The 18,032-nt window shown below is 55.2% G+C and overlaps 1 protein-coding gene across 3 annotated transcripts in view; it reads right to left on the reverse strand.

Moving 5' to 3' along the window:
• Positions 1 to 18,032, reverse strand: part of TBL1X (transducin beta like 1 X-linked) — a 212,395-nt gene that overhangs the window by 11,728 nt on the left and 182,635 nt on the right. For all 3 annotated transcript variants that reach the window (XM_045538435.1, XM_045538436.1, XM_045538434.1), the window contains 7 exons: positions 15,198 to 15,343; positions 12,069 to 12,333; positions 7,685 to 7,817; positions 7,263 to 7,404; positions 6,534 to 6,597; positions 6,333 to 6,430; positions 3,080 to 3,140 (listed from right to left, as the gene is read on the reverse strand). In XM_045538435.1, coding sequence (XP_045394391.1) covers positions 3,080 to 3,140; positions 6,333 to 6,430; positions 6,534 to 6,597; positions 7,263 to 7,404; positions 7,685 to 7,817; positions 12,069 to 12,333; positions 15,198 to 15,343 — 909 coding nt within the window. The remainder of the gene's footprint in view (positions 1 to 3,079; positions 3,141 to 6,332; positions 6,431 to 6,533; positions 6,598 to 7,262; positions 7,405 to 7,684; positions 7,818 to 12,068; positions 12,334 to 15,197; positions 15,344 to 18,032) is intronic.

Genomic DNA, 18,032 nt, shown 5'->3' on the forward strand with positions numbered 1-18,032 from the left:
ATCAAAAAGAGAAGCGTCCCTCTCATCACAGGGTTCCTGCTAACTGAACGAAGCAACGTCTTCAGCAGCAACGCAGAGTGCTTTGAGGCTCGACCACTAGCACTCCTGGACCACCTCTAACATCAGTGCCAGGGCAGCACTGCTTTGTGCCGCCCACACAGGCCAGGGGAAATCATTTTTAGCTAAGCAGGAGGCTCAACGGTGCTCCCAGGAGAGGAGGTGGCAGCTCTGCAAGCCTTATTTGTTTGCCTAAATACTATCGTCACTCTCGGTATCCATGGAGTTATGTCCCATAAAGCAGCCGCCAACACTGCACTAGTGAACGCAGAGGCACCGCTTCTGGGGCAATCAGGAGACAGTGACCTGCCCTCCCCACACCCCCACGCTTCCATCTAAGGAGGGGACCTCTGGACGGAGGCGGCCGGCCCCACCCTGAGCCGGCTCCTGCAGCCAGCACCCTCGGGCCGGGCGGGTGAGCGGCCACTAACAGGCTGAGCTACTCCGGGGGTGCCTGTGCCCTCCTGCCATGCGTGGGCCACGGAAGTTCCACACCCACCACCCTTCTAGGCCCAGCCAGAGTTTTCTTTTGAAATGTTATACTTAAGAGTCACAGGAAGCTGCAAAGCTAACACGGAGAGGTCCTGTGCATCCTTCCGCGGGGTCCCCAAGTGCTCTGTTTTATGTACCCGCAGCGCTGTATCGAGACCAGGAAGCCGGCGCTGGTACCAGTGTGTGCACACCCTGCGCTGTCTTGATGACCGGGGTGGACCTACAACTCCGCAGGCAAGGTCCAGAGCTCCCTGTGGCTACTGTGCTCACAGCCTCCGTTCCTAAACCCCGGCACCACTGATCTGCTCTCCTTTTCTGCGATTGTGTCATCGCGGGAATGTTACATGAGTGTACCTGTACCGAACGTGACCTTCTGAGACTGGCCTTCCTCACGCAGCAAAGCACCCTGAGATCTCGCCAGGCTGTCGTGCATCGACGCCCGTCCCACGGTCAGGCTCTGAGCTGACGCTTGCTGCCGACGGGGACGAGGGCGCCCCCTACAGGCCTCCGTGGGGAACATCTAACCAGGCAAGGCCATTTGTCACGTGAGCCCTCGAAAGCTACGGGACACGGCTCCTACTGTGCGTGTCACTCAGAAGAGCCAGATTCTTTTTAACAGCCTCTAGCACACTGGCTGGCATGGGAAAAAGGGCATGTACCAGCGGGAAGTTTCTGACCCGGTGATGGGACAGAGTTGTACCTCGTGGGCAGTGACATCGCAGGTGGGCAGCTCGCTCAGACCAGAACCATGTGGTGTGTGGTCTTCTTGGGCCAGCCACATGGAAAGGCCTCCACGGAGCCCTGCGGACACCCTGGGAAATACGATTTTCTGCCAAAGCACTTTACAGACTCCTAGGATAACAGCACTAGAAGAACCTTGCTGATGTTTACGTCGGGCGTATTTTTCTCTGGAAAACAGAAGCCAGAGCTTTCCACGTCAGACACTCGCCGTCCTGGTCTGCGGGGGCTGTGAACCTGTCACTGCATCCTTTCCAAAACAAAGGGTGGCTTTGGCATCTCAGCCAAATGCAACAGAAATCCACCCGGGACAGCGCTCTCCCTCGCTACCTGCTTACATCCGCACAGGCTTGAGCCGAGAGCGGCGGGCGCGTGGCGCAGGGGTGGTGCACGCAGAGCAGGGCGCGGGCTGGGCTGCCAGGGGCTGGGGGAGGAAGGGACGGGGAGTCTGCTCGATGGGTACGGGGTTTCCTTGTGGGGTGATGGACACGTCCTGCAACTGGCGGGTGGAGGTGCTGACTGGGACCCCCGCTGCCTGCATCTGGGGCCGTTTGTGTCCAGTACGCTGAGCACCGCCCACCCCGCCGATGCTGTTCCACTCAAGCAACACAGTCCTGAGTGTCACCGGCTGCCCTGAGAGGTGCAGTGGGTGTGGACCCATCTGTGGAGCAGGGCCACAGAGCGAGGACCCGGCCTCTCCAAAGCGGCAGAGCATCAATGGTGCATGCCTTCCCGGGCCTCCCTCACTGTCCGAGGGGCCCCTGCTGAGGCATTACGTGAAGGACAGTCGTGGGCATCTGCGCACCTGGCACAGGCCCACCGACTGGACCCTCGGCTCATGGTGCTTCCTGTAGGACCCTGGCCCCTGCCTGCAGCCGTCCCTGGGCACCAAGGCAGGCTGTGCCACTGGGGGCAGTCCTTGGGGTCAGCTCCCCCATCCAAGCACACCGTGTCCACCCTGATCCCCTCCCAGACAGCACCTCCGGGACTTGTGACAAAATAGTAAACTTCTGCCCCACACACTCAGAGATGCCCTCAACGTGGAACAGACGTGTGCTGCTAAGGGAAGTGGCATCTACGCCAGCCTCCTGATGCTGGGGGTGGCCGTGTGTCTGTGCACACAGAGGACAGAAAATGGACAGGCGGGTGGAGTCTGCTCGACACTGCCTGAGAATCGGAGTGTGTGTGCGGATCGCCCGCTCTCCTCTGGGAGCCTGCTGTTCCGTCCTGTGCTGAGCAGCGGTGCCTACGTGACCAGCCCCCAAGAAAAACCCTGGCTACCGAGTCTCTAAGGAACATCCCTGGCAGGAAACACTCCATGTTTCTGGAAGAATTAAGCACGTCCTGTGTGACTCCACTGGGAGGAGAGTCGTGGAAGCCCTGCACTGCCCACGTGCGCCTTTCCCGTTGCCGACGTCACCTTGCACCCTCCTGCTGTAAGAAACCTCAGCTGCCAGCATGCCGAGTCCTGTGAGTGCTCGCGGCAAGCTGCCAGACCTGGGGGTGCTCGCGGGGACCCCCAACACAGCATCCTTCCAGGGACAGCAGGGGGAAGGAGCCTGAGCCGCTTCTGTGGCTGGTTCCCTGTCGTGTTTCCAAACACGGGCAGGCGGGTGTCGAGAGCACCATACCTTGCAAGCGTGAAGGGCAACACCTGCCGTGCAATGGGCTCCCTTCCCACAGGCTCGGCTCCGTGCGGCCCTCGTCCCCGCACTTACAATTACCTCAAGGCGCATTTCATATACTTTAGAATTATGACTTCTGAATTACAAACGAAACAAAAACAACTCACCTGAATGAAACGGGAACTGTTGTTTGGCTTCTCCTGTGTGGGCGTCCCAAATTATTGTTGTCTGTGCTCCGCAAACAAAGGAAACAGTTAGTGACCATTCTCCTCACCGAGTTTTCCCTAGAAAAACGTCTTGTGCAAGAACAGAGGCGAGCCCCTCTCCTTGCAAGACAGCACTGCCTGACAGAGGGTGTGAGCTACGCGGGCTATTTGTAATTTTCTAGCATCTACATTGAAAGGAAAAAAGAAACTGATGAAATTCATTAAGAATATATTTTAGGCCAGGCACCGTGGCTCACGCCTATAATCCTAGCACTTTGGGAGGCCGAGGCGGGCAGATTGTTTGAGCTCAGGAGTTCGAGACCAGCCTGAGCAAGGGCAAGACCCTGTCTCTACTAAAAAGAGAAAGAAACTATATGGACAGCTAAAAAATATATATATATACAGAAAAAATTAGCCGGGCATGGTGGCGCATGCCTGTAGTCCCAGCTACTCGGGAGGCTGAGGCAGGAGGATCGCTTGAGCCCAGGAGTTTGAGGTTGCTGTGAGCTGGGCTGACGCCACGGCACTCACTCTAGCCCGGGCAACAGAGTGAGACTCTGTCCAAAAAAAAAAAAAAAAAGAATACATTTTATTTCACTCTGATATAGCCAAAATATTGTCATTTCAACACGTGATCAGTAACAGAATCTCACTGAAGCATGTGGCATTTCTCTCCCACCCCAGCTCTCCGAAGCCCGGCGTGGAGGGTACCTCACATGGAGCACCGGAGGGCCGCGCGGGCCAGCGGCTTGTGGAGGGACAGGGCAGCCTTAACCAGCACTTGGGAAAACCACCAGAATGGTGGGGATTCCTGCTCATCCCAAAACATAGAAAACTGTGAAAATACGTGTAACAAAGCATGTCTACACCTCTTTTTGGGCATTTTTCCAAAGGAAGGGTTGCGGGAATAGGTGTTTCTGGAAATTCCTGTGCCCGTGATCCCACGAACTGGGGGCCGCGTCCCAGCGCAGCCACGGGGTTGCCTGGCACAGGCACCATGCGGAGAAAGACGGCCTCTGCCTTGCAGACACGTGAGTGACGAATTCTCACGAACTTACTGGCACTGGGACATACACAGACGGCAGCCAAAGGGAGCTCAGTGAGGACACTGGAATTAAGTCTTCATCAACTGGAATTTTCAACTTCACATTGGAAACTTTACATCTCTCTGTCAATGTCGCTTAATAAAGATTTTGCTTTAAGAAGAACTAGCTATACTTCGTGGCGATTGTGGAAACTGTCAGAGGCAACACTCAGAACAGTGATACCTTTGAAACATGGTACTCCGAGGTTTGGGGTCCGCTCTAGCCCAATTAACATTTGTGTGTTTGTTGGGTAGAACTGTTCTTAATTTAGTCCCCCACAACCAAGTCCAGCAGTGCAGAGAATCTATAACCTCTTCCACAATTCTCTGATACAATCTCACATGCCACATCGGTAACTAGATTATTTTAGTTGATGTTTGCGTTAAATATATATTAGAGAAAAGAAAACACTATAGAGAAATTCTAAAGAATTTGACACGTATCTCAGTCACTTTGGGTTAAGCATTCACGGTAGGACCACGCCAGCATCCTGCAAATGACACTTTCTCTCTGGGTGTTACGTACAAGGGCATTGTTAGCATTCCTGCCACGGTTGACTTAGTCATAATGGTGGACAGCACATGGCCCGAAAGATATATATAACTCCAAACACGCATTTTCACTGGTCACATGGTTCACCTGGTAGAGTCAGGATTGATAATCAGTGAGAAGAACACAAACGAACGTTAAAAAGAGTCTCCAGGAAGGAAGAAGGCCAGGAAACAACTATTTGGAATTCTACAGAAGTCAAAGGGCAGCAGTTACTGGTGCCCCAGGCCCTGAGCTGCCACCCCCCTCCTCCACTCTGTGTGTCCTTAGGCAAATTAACAAACCTCTCTGGGGGCTCTAGCTCCTCCTCTGTCACGTGGGAGCGATCACACTCATGCCTGCCTCTTATCCTGGGAGTACTGGGTGGGTGAACACACGTAGTGGTCAAGTGCCTGATAAATAGAAGTGCTATCATTTGAACTATTTCAATAATTCAACCACCAGTTAGTGGTGGCCTATTGAATGAAGAACAAGTGCTGTGTATCGCTTGAGTTAGAACATCTTGGTAAAAATTTGATGATAGTTACACAGGAACATTTAGTGTGTGTCAACCACAGCAGTTCCGATTTTTTTAATATTATATATTAGGGTACCAAGTCTGAATGAAGGGTTTTCTGGCTTAAAAGAGAGAGAGGAGATAAAGAACAAATGATTCACTGATCTTGAGAGTTAGAGCCTAGTGCAGGGGTCAGCAAACTTTTTCTGTTAATGGCCAGACAGTAAATAGTTTAGGCTTTGGGAGCCATACAGTCTTTGTTGCAGCTGCTCAACTCCACCACTGTATTGTGAAAGTGGCCATGGACAATTCTGAGCAAATGGGTGTGGCTGTGTGCCAACAAAACTTTATTTAAATAAACTGGTGAGGGGCCAGACTTGGCTGGTGTGGGCCATGGTTTGCCAAATGGGACTATGACTTCTCCCAGAGCGTGACTACATTTATAGGTCAAGTCTACCATTTTACATTGACTTTTAGAACTTCAATGAAGTGCAAGCTAATAAAGTTTCCAAATAATCCTGTAATTATGATGAAATGCAAAGCCCTGTGGAGGCCCATGTATCATGTAGTATTCAGGCACGGTTTCTATTTGTAGAGCACAAACTGATGTGAAAACACCTGTTTGGTTTTTTTTAATTCTGGAAAACACTTCTTGCAGTCTGCAGTGGGAAGCAGCAGTTTATCATATGAGAGCAGAAGCCCATGGGACAGAAGACAGTTTGTGCCACTGAAGTCCCCGAGTGGGTGAAAGTTTACGCAGGGCACACCCTACTTCACTTGGCTCCTTCCAGCAATTGACAAACGCAAGCTGGAGACTTTCCTCTTTCCATCACTGAACTGAGTACCTCAAAGAAAAAGAGGAAGCTTTGCACAAAGGTCGGTAGCATGGCAGAATATATTAAGAGATGATGTGTTATAAATTAACAGTTAGATCAAAACCACAAAAACAAATAAAACCCAAACAAGTTCTTTTGATTTCTTAAGTGGAAGCAGAAAGCAGAAGAATTCAAAGGAATCACAATGTTATTTTGAGATTAAAAATAAACATCTGTAGATCAAAGAGAGTTATTAAGTGAATACTCACTTTGTCTACACCAGCACTCAAAATGTAATTCCCCTTTTTGTTCCATTTCAAGGCAAAGATGGGGCCTTTGTGTTGGCCTAAGGTGCTGGCCAGGTTACCTGTTAGTAAAAAAAAAAAAAATTGAACAAATGTGTTGACTTCAAAGTTGTGTTCTGTTCACTCAAGGATTACACACGGAAGCACCTCTCCCCCAGGACTTACCATCTTCCGTCCATATTCTTGCAAAACCGTCGTACGAACCTGTAGCCAATAGCGTTCCGTCGCTCTGAGGGCCAGAAAAAGACACAGACCCACAAAGTAGCTGAGTGTTGGCAGCACTGGAAAAGCCCGGAGAGCCTGTCCCAGGATCCCAAGCCCAGAATATTCTCAAGTCAATCATCAGTGCCACGCTTAAGAGACTGTCTGTCACCCCTGGCGACGTGACGCCAGCACGCACGGCCCTCAGACTAGACGCGAGGCAGCCACAAGAACGCAGGGGAACCGCTCACTGGGGTGTGGTCTCTAATTAGTGACAGAATTAAAAACACCACGCAGAAAGGATCCCAAGTCTTTGCAGAGAGTAAAAAGATGACCCGTAGGTGCCCCACGTGTCAGTGCACGTACACGTGGCGCTGAGTATCACGGCGCAAAGCCACGTCCCTGGGCCGCCCCTCCCGCCTCCCCAGCAGCCACCCTCTCGTCGGCCCGGCTTCCCCCGGGGGGCTCGTTCACGATGGAAAGACAGGGCTACGGGACTCCCGGCTCGTGGTCTGCCCCACACGGCCTTGCTCAGAGCTCTCAGAAATGGAGGGCCCCGATGGCCAGGACCCCCCGCGGGCTGAGCACACGGCCCGCCCGCCTCCATGTGTGCACGGGGCCTTCCCGCCAGGCCCTTGGCAGGCGGCCGGCAGACATTCCTGCTGCCAAGCGCCGAGGGTGGAAGGTGCTTACGTTCCAGTCCAGCGAGGTGACATCTTTGTTACTGGGGACATCGTGGCCCCCTTCCCGGATACAGTGCCTCAGCACGAGCTGCGTGGAGCCCCCGCTGCTGTTCTCATTCAGGTTCCATATCCTCGCCGTGGAGTCTCCGGATCTGCAGAATAGAAACACAGTGTCCTTTCCAGACCTCTCGATCACTGTGTCCCCCCACCACCTCTGTGCTTAGTCATCTTTGGTGTCTTTGCATTGCTCCCGGCCCACAGAGAAGACGGCTCGGAACGACGGCTGCCCCACAGCGCAAGGCACACGGAGAAGCACAGCACAGAGCCGCCCGCTCCTGGGCCTGCACACACCGGGGGTCACAGGGCAGCGCCTGTCCCCTGGGGCAGAGCTCCCGAGAAGACCGAGCCGCTGGTGTCCCCTGACAGCCTTACCCGGAAGCCAGCAGATCGCTGACAGGGTTCCAGGCACAAATGAACACCTCGGACTCGTGGCCCCGAAGGACTGTGGCTTTGTTGGGTGGAATCTCAACATCTCCGTCTATTTCCATTGGTTTTGAGTGATTATCTGTTGTGGGAAACACAAAAAGACACGAGGCTTACCGATACGAGAGAAACGCATTTTCAGGACACTTTTGTTTTAGAAACACCTTGTTTCTATGCACTAAGTAATATTACCTCTGATAATTGTAACAAAATCGTGGCTTTTGTATGATTTAGTAAATACTTTATATCTGGACCGTCTCTAAATTTGATTATTCTTTATAACTGGGGCCAACCAACTACGGCCTGTGGACCAGACCAGCCCTCGGCCGCCCAGCTGCATAATAAAGTTTGACTGGTGCACGGTCAGCCCATGCTTTCGCACTGCCTACGGCTGCTGTGACAGCCAGAATCGTGTCCCCCTCAAAATTCACGCTGAAGTCCTAACCCGCAGGACCCCAGGATGTTATTATATTTGGAGATTGGTTTTTTTTTTGAGACAGAGTCTCACTTTGTTGCCCGGGCTAGAGTGAGTGCCGTGGCGTCAGCCTAGCTCACAGCAACCTCAAACCTCAAACTCCTGGGCTCAAGCAATCCTCCTGCCTCAGCCTCCCGAGTAGCTGGCACTACAGGCATGCGCCACCATGCCCAGCTAATTTTTTCTATACATATTTTTAGTTGTCCAGCTAATTCCTTTCTATTTTTAGTAGAGACGGGGTCTCGCTCTTGCTCAGGCTGGTCTCGAACTCTTGAGCTCAAACAATCCACCTGCCTCGGCCTCCCAGAGTGCTGGGATTACAGGTGTGAGCCACCGCGCCCGGCCTGAGATTTGGGTCTTTAAAGAGGTGATTAAGTTAGAATGACGTCACTAGGGTGGGCCCTGATCCAACAGGACTGCTGTCCTTGTAGGGAGAGGAGATGAGGATACAGACACGCACAGAGGGACGACCACGTGAGGACACAGGGAGAGGGCAGCGTCTACACGCCAAGGAGAGAGGCCTCAGGAGGAAGCAGCCCTGCTGACACCTGGATCTCAGACTTCCAGCCTCCAGGACCGTGAGAGCAACTTCTGTTGCTGACGCTGCAGGGTCTGTGGTGCCTTGTTACGGCGGCCAGAGCAGACGGGCACAGCTGCACGTGCAGTGCAGTGGCACAGCTGAGTAGCTGAGAGAGACTGTGTGACCCTCGCAGCCTGAGACAGTCCCTGTCCCTTTAGAGGGTTTGCCAGCCCCTGCTTCCTGCTGATGGGACAGCAGCAAGGTATCGTCTGATCAAACGACAGTTTCATAGCACAGTCGAAAACTGTGTGTGCTTTGTCACGTCTTTCATAGAGGTGTTTTGGTGGAAGCCCTGGGAGGAAAAGGACTCGCTTCTTACTCCACAGCAGGCAACCTGAGGCCGCACTGCTTCTGTTTCAACATGTAAAAACAACGCAAGGATGCCTGGAGGTCCTGCTTGGATCAAGAAGGCTGATACAAAATATTCAAGTAATAACAATGGGACTCCTCAAAGCGGGTGTTTCTTTCACACTTCTGAAGGTCTCATCCAGCTGGCTGAGGTATTGGGAGAGAAGAAAAATGTCTTTCCAGGTTTGGCAGATTCGTCCCTGGCAATGGCAGAGGTGGGCAGGTGTCCTAGCTAGCCACACGGCAGTGGGGCCTCGCATCTCCAAGGAGGCCTGGAAGCCAGTGTGCACACGCTCATCACCACACAGCCGGGGCGCACTCTGCCTCGACAGGCACGGGGTGCTGGGGCTGAGAAGGGGGTCGGGGTGGCTGCCCCGGAGTTTCAGCCTGGGCAGTGACTCAGGCCCCAGAGCGTCCAGCCAGGGTGCACAGGCGAGGAGGAGGCCGGTGCGCGGGGCGGGGCGGGGCTTGGCGCACAGACCCGGTGTGGGCAGAAGCAGGCAAAGCCCAGAGCGCCCACGGCCACGGCGGGGAGCCGGCCTCCAGGGGCACAGGCCAGGGAGGGGGCACTAAGGGGCCGACCTTGGACCAAGGCCCAGCGACTGGCTCAGGTTCACGACGGGACACCTGCATCTCTCCGCAAAGTGCATTCTGACTGCGGGTCCCGGGACAGGGCCTCTTTTGTGCCTGCTCTGGTTTTAGGTGGCCTTTCTGACGCGGGAGTTGCTTCACCGAGACCCACCAGGTCTGAGCAATTTTTATTATGTAACTGCTTGGCCGTGAAAAGGAAAAAACATCCAATACTTGTGTTCACACGGCACGGAGCGTCCCCGAGGTCCTCCCGCACGTGCTGCCGAGGAGAAGGCTGGTGCACACCTGCTGAGTGACCCGACCGCTGCTTCCCTTCCGTGTTCTCATCGTGGACGGCACATTCTACGGAGGCCACCTCAGCAGACGCCTCACCTACGGCAATCAGGCGAATGGGTGGCCGCGGGTGACAGGGACCAGCCCGAAGGTTCCTGTTCCCGTGACGAGACAAACGTTTTACTGGGGATCACCTGCCTGTGGTCTCAGCTCTGCACCTGGGACGCTCCCACCGGTAAGCACCATCATGCTTTCGGCAAGCCCCCGCCTCCCAGTGCCCCCGAGTTCTGGGGCTCCAGTGCTGTCTTCTTCTGGGCCCGGCCCATGCGTCAGCCTTCGCCATTGGAGCAGCACGCCAGGGCTTCTAGCCGACCACGCCTGCCCTGGCAGGGCCACGGGGCCTTGGTTCTCTGGTCCCGGGTAGGTCACTGACGGTGCAGGCGAGCCATGCCAAATGCCACCCTCAAGAGAAACAGTGTGGAAAGTAGTCGCTTTCCTCCCGAGTGGCAGAAGGAAAAGTTCTGGAAGGTCGGGATGAAATCTGACTTCAGGTGTGGCCTCAGCCTGTTTGGACATACAAGCAGCGGGGGACGCACGGAAGCGTGAGAGAGGGCAGCCCACAGGTCGCACCGAGCCTAGAACCGGGCCTGCCTGCGGGAAGGCGGCTGCGGACGGGGTGGCAGTGGTGGCCCATGGGCGACGCCCCTCCGAGTATGAAGGCTGACCTGCCCATACTTGCCTAAGGAAAGCCAGCGGGGCTGAAGTCACGCCGCTGTCTCCATCCTGTCCCACGTGGGGCCCACACAGACCCCACACCAGAGTTACTTGAGATTTAAGGAGACTGGTGGCGCAGTTTAAAACGCGGGCAAATTTCTTCCTCGGCAGGCACCAGTCTCTCTAGGGTCACCAATTACAAATTACTTTCGTGATGTAAGATTACAAAGCCAATTATACCAATTTTTTTTATGTTTGAGAGTTCGAGGTTGTATTCTGTGTCGCTGGACAGTCGATAAACACTCTTCGGTACAGGCCAGGTGTTTTCTTATCCGTCTTTCCCTGTCTAAGCCCCGGCCTCATCCTTAGAGAACCTGGAGCCCTCGGGGGAGGGCTGCTCGTTTATGCAAGCCAGATGGCCTGCAGGCCGCCTGCCGGCCTTGCCATTAAATGCTAGATCTGGTTCTTGAGCCCAAGAGAGACCTCAAGAATTCGTTCGCTGGTGCCTTTGACTTGCCACAGGGCTTGGCTGTGGGCTGCAGCGGCGTCACAGGTGGCCCAGCCGGACCCCTGCACGGGTGGAGGCTGCAGGGCCAGGACCTACACGGTAAGATGCCAGCATCATCGCTCGAGCTTCAAGGACTGCTGGGCTGCATGTGGGAAGTGACTTTCAAGAAAGGAAGAATACACACATGCACACACACACACACACACACGTGCACCACACGTAGGCACGTGTGCATGCCGTGAACTCAGACCCTGAAACAGAGCCCCTGTGAGTTTATAAAGCAGTGTGTCCAAGGGGAGGTGGGTTTTCCGGGTGCAAACTTGGGCTCTCTGACTTATTTGCCGCATGCTCTTAGGCAATTATCTAACGGGGACTGACCTCCTGGGGTTTTGCAAAGACCAAATCTGAGGCCTGGTGCTCTGACAGTGACAGAGCTCAACCATTCTACCGTAACTTGGCCAGAAAGCGTCAACACGGAAAGCTGGAGGCTGGGACCAAAGGTTTCCGCGAATGAAACACATCTGTTCACGGCGCACAGTAACCACCTGGCACTTCCCCTCGTGGTACTGAAGTCTCAGGGCAGCAGCAGGGCAGGATTTCCTACAATTGAGGATGTGTGAGTGAAGAGTAACAGGTGTGAGGACTTTGATGACATAACTGGAACGTGAAGCTCTCCCGGCCAGGCAGTAAGCGAAAACTAGAGAGCAATGGGTAAGAAATCTACAGCGGTAGTAGGTTTTTTAGGAAGTTGTTGGCATTTGCCCAGAGTCAGTAGAAAACAATAAACCCCCGGACGCCCAGAGAACCGCTAGGGCCGGGCACTCACTTATTGCCGGGCACTCACTTATTGCATGTGCTCCGTTCTCCTCCCCATTCACCGTGGCCTCTCCGTTCTTTGGTGGATTTTGCTGGGAAACAGCTGCTGGGGTTGTCGTGGCTGCTGTCACTGTCGTCGCTGCTGCCGCCGCCGCCGCCGTGGCCGCCACACTGGCCTGCTGCTGGGCGAGCTTCTCCCGGAACGCCTGCTGCCGCGTCTGCACCACATCGGGCATCACAGCATCGATCAGGGACAGGGACTCTATGGGGCGGCCATCAAATACTGTGCCATCCTGGGAAAGCAAGCCAAGGGGACAGCCGTCAGCTCACCTAGAACGGCCGGCCTCTCCTCTCCCGGCAAGGGAGGTGCAGGGACACGGAGTGTAAACAGCTGGCACCAGCAGTGACAGGGCCCAGGAGGAGCCGACTTTGGCTGGGTGCCCAGGAGTATGGGGCGAAGGGATCCCAGTGGGCAGGGGTGGGGACAGGTGGACTCGGGTACCACCGATGAAGAACCAGGTACAGTGGTTGTTCCCAGTGTCAAACTGCACTGGGGCACCGAGGACGCCCGCTTTATTCCACGACAGAAAGTGCTAATCCTAATGCGTCAGTTCCCAACGGTGCTGATTCTGCCTCCTTGGGGGCACATTAGGCAAAGTCTGGAGATATTTTTGGTTGTCACAACTGGGGGAGAACGGGCTGCTACTGGCACGTGGTGGGTGGAGCCCAAGGACGCTGCTCAACGCCCCACCGCAGAGAGCCGTCCAGCCCGAGACACCTCGAGCTGAGGTTGAGAAACCTGCCCAGATGCTATCGCAAGTAACTACCCACTCACGCGGGAGGGGTCAGCACTTTGGAAGCATCAAGTCCAATTCAGAGAAGCCTGCACCATTCAGGATTCGATTCCTGGTACCTTTGTCCATCTGACTTAATAAAACAGGCAACTTGCTGCTATTTGAAATGACTCCTTGGGCTCAGGGTGTGGACTGAATATAGCCATGACATAATCGACAACAATATCATTAGTAATAATTCATGTTTTTTTGAATGTCCTTTGATTCTATGGTTTCTGGCTACCATGAAAAAATTTCCACGCACATTTAAAAATACAGGAAGAAGTGGCTGGGCGTGGTGGCTCACACTCTAATCCCAGCACTCCGGGAGGCTGAGCAGGGAGGACCGCTTGAGGCAAGGAGTTTGAGAACAGCCTGGGCAACATAGCAAGACCCCGTCTCTACAAAAGATAGAAAAATTAGCCGGGTGTGGTGGCACACGCCTGTGGTTTGTGCCACCACAGGAGGCCGAGGCAGGAGATCACTTGAGCCCAAGAGTTTGAGGTTGCAGTGAGCTATGATGATGCCACTGCACTCCAGCTTGGGTGACAGAGTAAGATCCTGTCTCAAAAACATAATTAATAAATAAAATACAGGAGGAAGTTCTTTCCTCATGATGCACTCCAAATATTCGAACACATGAAACTCAGTATGCCTCAGGGTTGTGTCTGGAGGCTGTGCAAACCCATTTGTATAATATATCCTCTGAACTTGAATTGCTTTGGAAACGAGGGAGAATTGAAAGACACGGGTTTCGGCTGAAGACCGTCTAAACAAAACATCACCCTAGCTCGTTTCTGATTACGTGACAATATTTGAGATAAAGAAAAATGGTGCCAAATACAACCCACCACCCCCTCAGCCACCGCTGCCCCGATTCTGGCCACGCAGTGGGCACCGCTGACTGGCCGGGCCACTGCACACCCTTCCTCCACTCATGCCCCAAACGGGCGAGAAGTGACTGCCCGAGGTAACAGAAGCACCTCTCCAAGTAAACTCTAAGGGCACGCTGTCTCACTTTTTAAGGACTAGAAACCGTTGTGACAAGTCAGTGACAAATGACATGGTCTTCTATTTGCCTGTAGATGTGCTGGGATGTGGAGTGCCAGGGAAGAGAGGTTATGAAAGGCTCTTGGCAGAGGAGGGGCGGGACCCCACCAGTGGGGGAAACAGAGTCACATGTGGCACCCTGAGGTCTGAGGGCTGGCAGGGGCCTCTGGGGCGTGTACCCCTGCCACAGTTTGGGGACAGAGAGACGAGACGCGGCCGGAAGGCGTCAGTGGAAAACCCTGGGCATCCAGAGTGACAAAAGGGAGAGAGGAGCTGGCTGCTGCCAAGGGCACAGGAGAGGCACAAACGCCAGGGTTCTCAAAGGCTCGGATTTGAGTGAATGGCACAGAAAAGAGCAAAGCAGAAAACAGGGTATTAATTTCTGAAAGAGCTTTCTTGGAAAGCTACAGAGAAAGCGGTGCCCCCGGCTGCGAAGGGGAGGTCCGCAGGGGCGGGGCGCTCCCAGGAAGGAGGGCGGAGGCCCCCACAGACGCGGGCCGCGGTGGGTGTGGGGGAGCCGGGCGGAGTCCCTGGGTCAGAGCAGGGGAAAGAGAGGCAGGAGGGCGCTGGCAAGTGTGGCGCCAGAAGTGGACTCGGGTGGAGACAGCGAGGAAGGTGGCGGGTCCCAGGGATCGAGGGGATTTCACTGCAGAATCTGCAGAGCAGGGCGGAAGGCGGCGCGAGGGGGAGGGGCTGTGCTTAAAACCCAGGCACCCGAGTGTCGAGACTGGTACAGGACTGGCACGGCCGCTCACTGGCCCCGGCGACCGCGCAGGGCGGGACACTGCGTCCGCGGTCACTGCCGCGTGCGCTCACGCCGGCGCTACGTGCAGCCGGCGCCGTGGGGAGACCGTCCCCCGAGCTCCTCCTCGACACGCGGCCCTCCCTGCCCCGACGCTCGCTCTGGCCGTGCCTGTGGTCGCGTTCCCACAACACACCGATTCTGCTCGCCCGTGGGGGGTGTCCCCCTCTGCGCACTGGCCCCGGGGACCGCGGCGGGAGCGCCCGGCCCAGGCGCAGGGGCGCGTCCCTTTCAGGCGTGGCCACGCACCAGCAGCGGCGATTCTGGGGCTTTCTGCGAAAAACACAGACCCATGCGGAAGGGCCTCAAACGCTCGCTACTGGCGTGTCCGCAGAACCACCGTCTCCTCATCGAATAAACCAGTAGCACGAAGCGGGGAAGAAAGTCCGGACTGACCCTCCAGTACCGGGGATGCACGTTAGGCTGCGACCTGCTTCCCGGGCCTCCCAGGGCTGTGATGGGGCCCACGTACCTCATTGATGCTGATCTCAGCTTCCACATACTGCAGCCCCTTCTGCAGGATGGAGATGAGGGCAGCTGGTGGCACTAGCGTCCCATTGATGTTGGACTGGCTGATGTGGCTCTCGATCCCGAACGTGAAAGCCGAGTGGGAAAAACCTGCAGCGAGAGAGGAAGGCCAAGGCTGGGCGGGCCGCGGACGGGAGGGGCAGGCACGGCCACCGAGACGGAGGGCGGCCGCAGACCGCAAACGCACTTCGCCAGGGGGTGGGCGCTGCTGCGGGATGCCCAGCGGTGCTTCTGACCTGGGGGTACACAGGCAGGGAAGGGCAGGGAGAGAGGAAGACACTGGAGACCTAGGAAGATCCGTGTGGGAATGTGATGCAAAAATGGCCTTTAGGGGTAGAACCTTTCAGCGTTATTAAGAAGCAAAACAGAGAACAGAGGATGGAGTCTGCCCTGCGTGCCCCGGTCGGATGGTCCTGCTGCAGAAATTAGGCGTTTGGCTCCCCCCGACTCCCGGTTTGTGTCACTCTCCGCAGAGGCTCCCGCTGAAGCCTCTCTGTGTCCCCAGCTGCAATACACACAGGGCGCCTTCCTCAGCCCGAGATGAGGGGCGGCGAGTGCTGAGCTCGGAGGCTCACGGACACTCGGGGCAAGCCATCCCACAACCCCAGCCTGAACCAGAGGAAACGGCCGTGCGCACTGACGGGCAGTTTTCTCACAACTTTGCAGGAGGGGCTGGCCTCTCCCTTTCCCCACCCCAGTGTGTCCTTTCACTGCCTCCTCGGAAGCTGCTGATGAACGCAACACGTGGCAACTTCAAGGTGCTTTTAGATGCGCGCTGGATGCAGGCTGTTGCATGAAGATGTGGGGATTAGAGTCTGGACTGTTACTGCACACAGAAAGCCGCGCCTGGCCCCTGTGGAGAATGCGGGTTTCAACGGCACAGGGCGTGGGGTGGGCGCTGAGGAAGCTGCACCAGCCCTTCCCCAAGCAGAGGAAGGCGGTGTCTTACTCCTGGGGAGGTTGTCGAGGGGGGGTGTCTACACAGCTGCAGCTATTTTCTTACACCGGCAAGCCTGGGATGCGCGGGAGCTCGGAATCCTCGGGAGGGAGAGACGGAGGGGGCCCCGGGGGCCCGTGTGAGTAATGGGGGCCCCCAGCGCTCGGCTCCCTGGCTTGCGGGGCGTGAGGAGTGCCAGGGCCCTTCCCATCCCAGGGCTTTGTGATCCCGTGTTGTTTATATTTTCCACGCATCAGACGAATGAGCAGGGAGCAGGAGTTCTGAAAGTGCCCACCCAACTCCCTTGTTGGGACGCTCTGCTGGCTAAAACTAGCTGCAACCTTGCGGGGCGCCTGCTTCCCTTCTGCCTTCTTTCGGTTGGCCACAGGGGGGCAGCCGTCCCCTCAGATCGCACGCAGCACCCTTAGCCCAACACAAACCGACCCTGCAACGCACGAAACGCCCACCAGGTGGGAGTGTTCCTCCACGAGAGGGGCCGCCGTGCCTGCACTGCCGCTAACCCGCGTCGCCTCAATCCACCCACTGCTCCTGCCCCGCCGCCTGTCACAAGGAGCATGCAGAATGCGTACCTTCCACGTATCTAACAGATTAATAGGGTAGCCGCTGTCCATTTCACCATCAGTTGCAAGAGCCTTGCACGTTTCCTTACAGATCTCTGACCACCTGCATGGGTGGCAAGGGAGCCCCTGCGCTCCACACCGGAGGGTGTGAGCAAAGGCCCTTTTACCACCCACCTCACCGTTTCCTCCTAACTTGCTTTCTCTCTCTGGCCACCTTCCCAGCCCCTACCCACTCCCACAACACAAAACACACCTGTGCTCACCAATGACCTCATTCTCCACCTCGCTACAAGGAGCCTTTATCCTTCAGGTTTCCAGCAACGTCTACTTCCATTACTTGTGAGTTTACCCTCCCACTCCCTCAGCTGACCGGCACCCGGTGAGTATTACTACAATGTGAGTACCTTAGTGTTGATCGGTTAGTGCCAATCTGATGGCGAGTACATGTGGTGCATGTTTCTCCATTCTTGTGATACCTCACTTCGGAGGATGGGCTCAAGCTCTATCCAGGATAATATAAGAGGTGCTAGATCATCATTGTTTTTTGTGGCTGAGTAGTACTCCATGGTATACATGTACCACATTTTATTAATCCACTCATATATTGATGGGCACTTGGGTTGTTGCCACATCTTTGCAGTTGTGAATTGTGCTGCTATGAACATTAGAGTGAAGATGTCTTTATTACAGAATGTCTTTTTTTCCTTTGGGTAGATGCCTAGTAGTGGCATTGCTGGATCAAATGGTATTTCTATTTTTAGCTCTTTGGGGTATCTCCAAATTACTTTCCACAGGGGTTGTGCTAATTTGCAGTCCCACCATCAGTGTAAGAGTGCTCCAAGACAGGAAGATGCCCGCCATGGTCGGAATGTCTGCGTCCCCTGAAAATTCATAGTTTGGAAACGAATACCCAATGTGATAGCATTGAGAGGTGGGGCCTCTGGGAAGTGACGAAGTTATGAGGGTTCCACCCTCACAGATGGCATTAGCGTCCTTACGATAGAGGCTCGAGTGAGCTCCCCAGCCCCTTCACTCAAGCGGCAAGTGCCAAAGCAGTTTAAAGGGAGGAGACAAGGAGCCTGGCGGTACCGATGAATGGTGACAGTGAGGGCGGTAGGTTAGTGTCCTTGGTGTTCCCCCTGGGCTAGCCTGGAGGCACTCCCGAAGCCAGGGGGCTTGCCACCTGCCTGGGAAGAGTATCCCCCTGAACCTGCTGACGGCAGCGTTTCTCAGCCGTCGCACGGCTTCCATTGGGAAGGGC

Source organism: Lemur catta, chromosome X (assembly GCF_020740605.2).
Source record: "Lemur catta isolate mLemCat1 chromosome X, mLemCat1.pri, whole genome shotgun sequence".
NCBI classification, from domain to species: Eukaryota; Metazoa; Chordata; class Mammalia; order Primates; family Lemuridae; genus Lemur; species Lemur catta.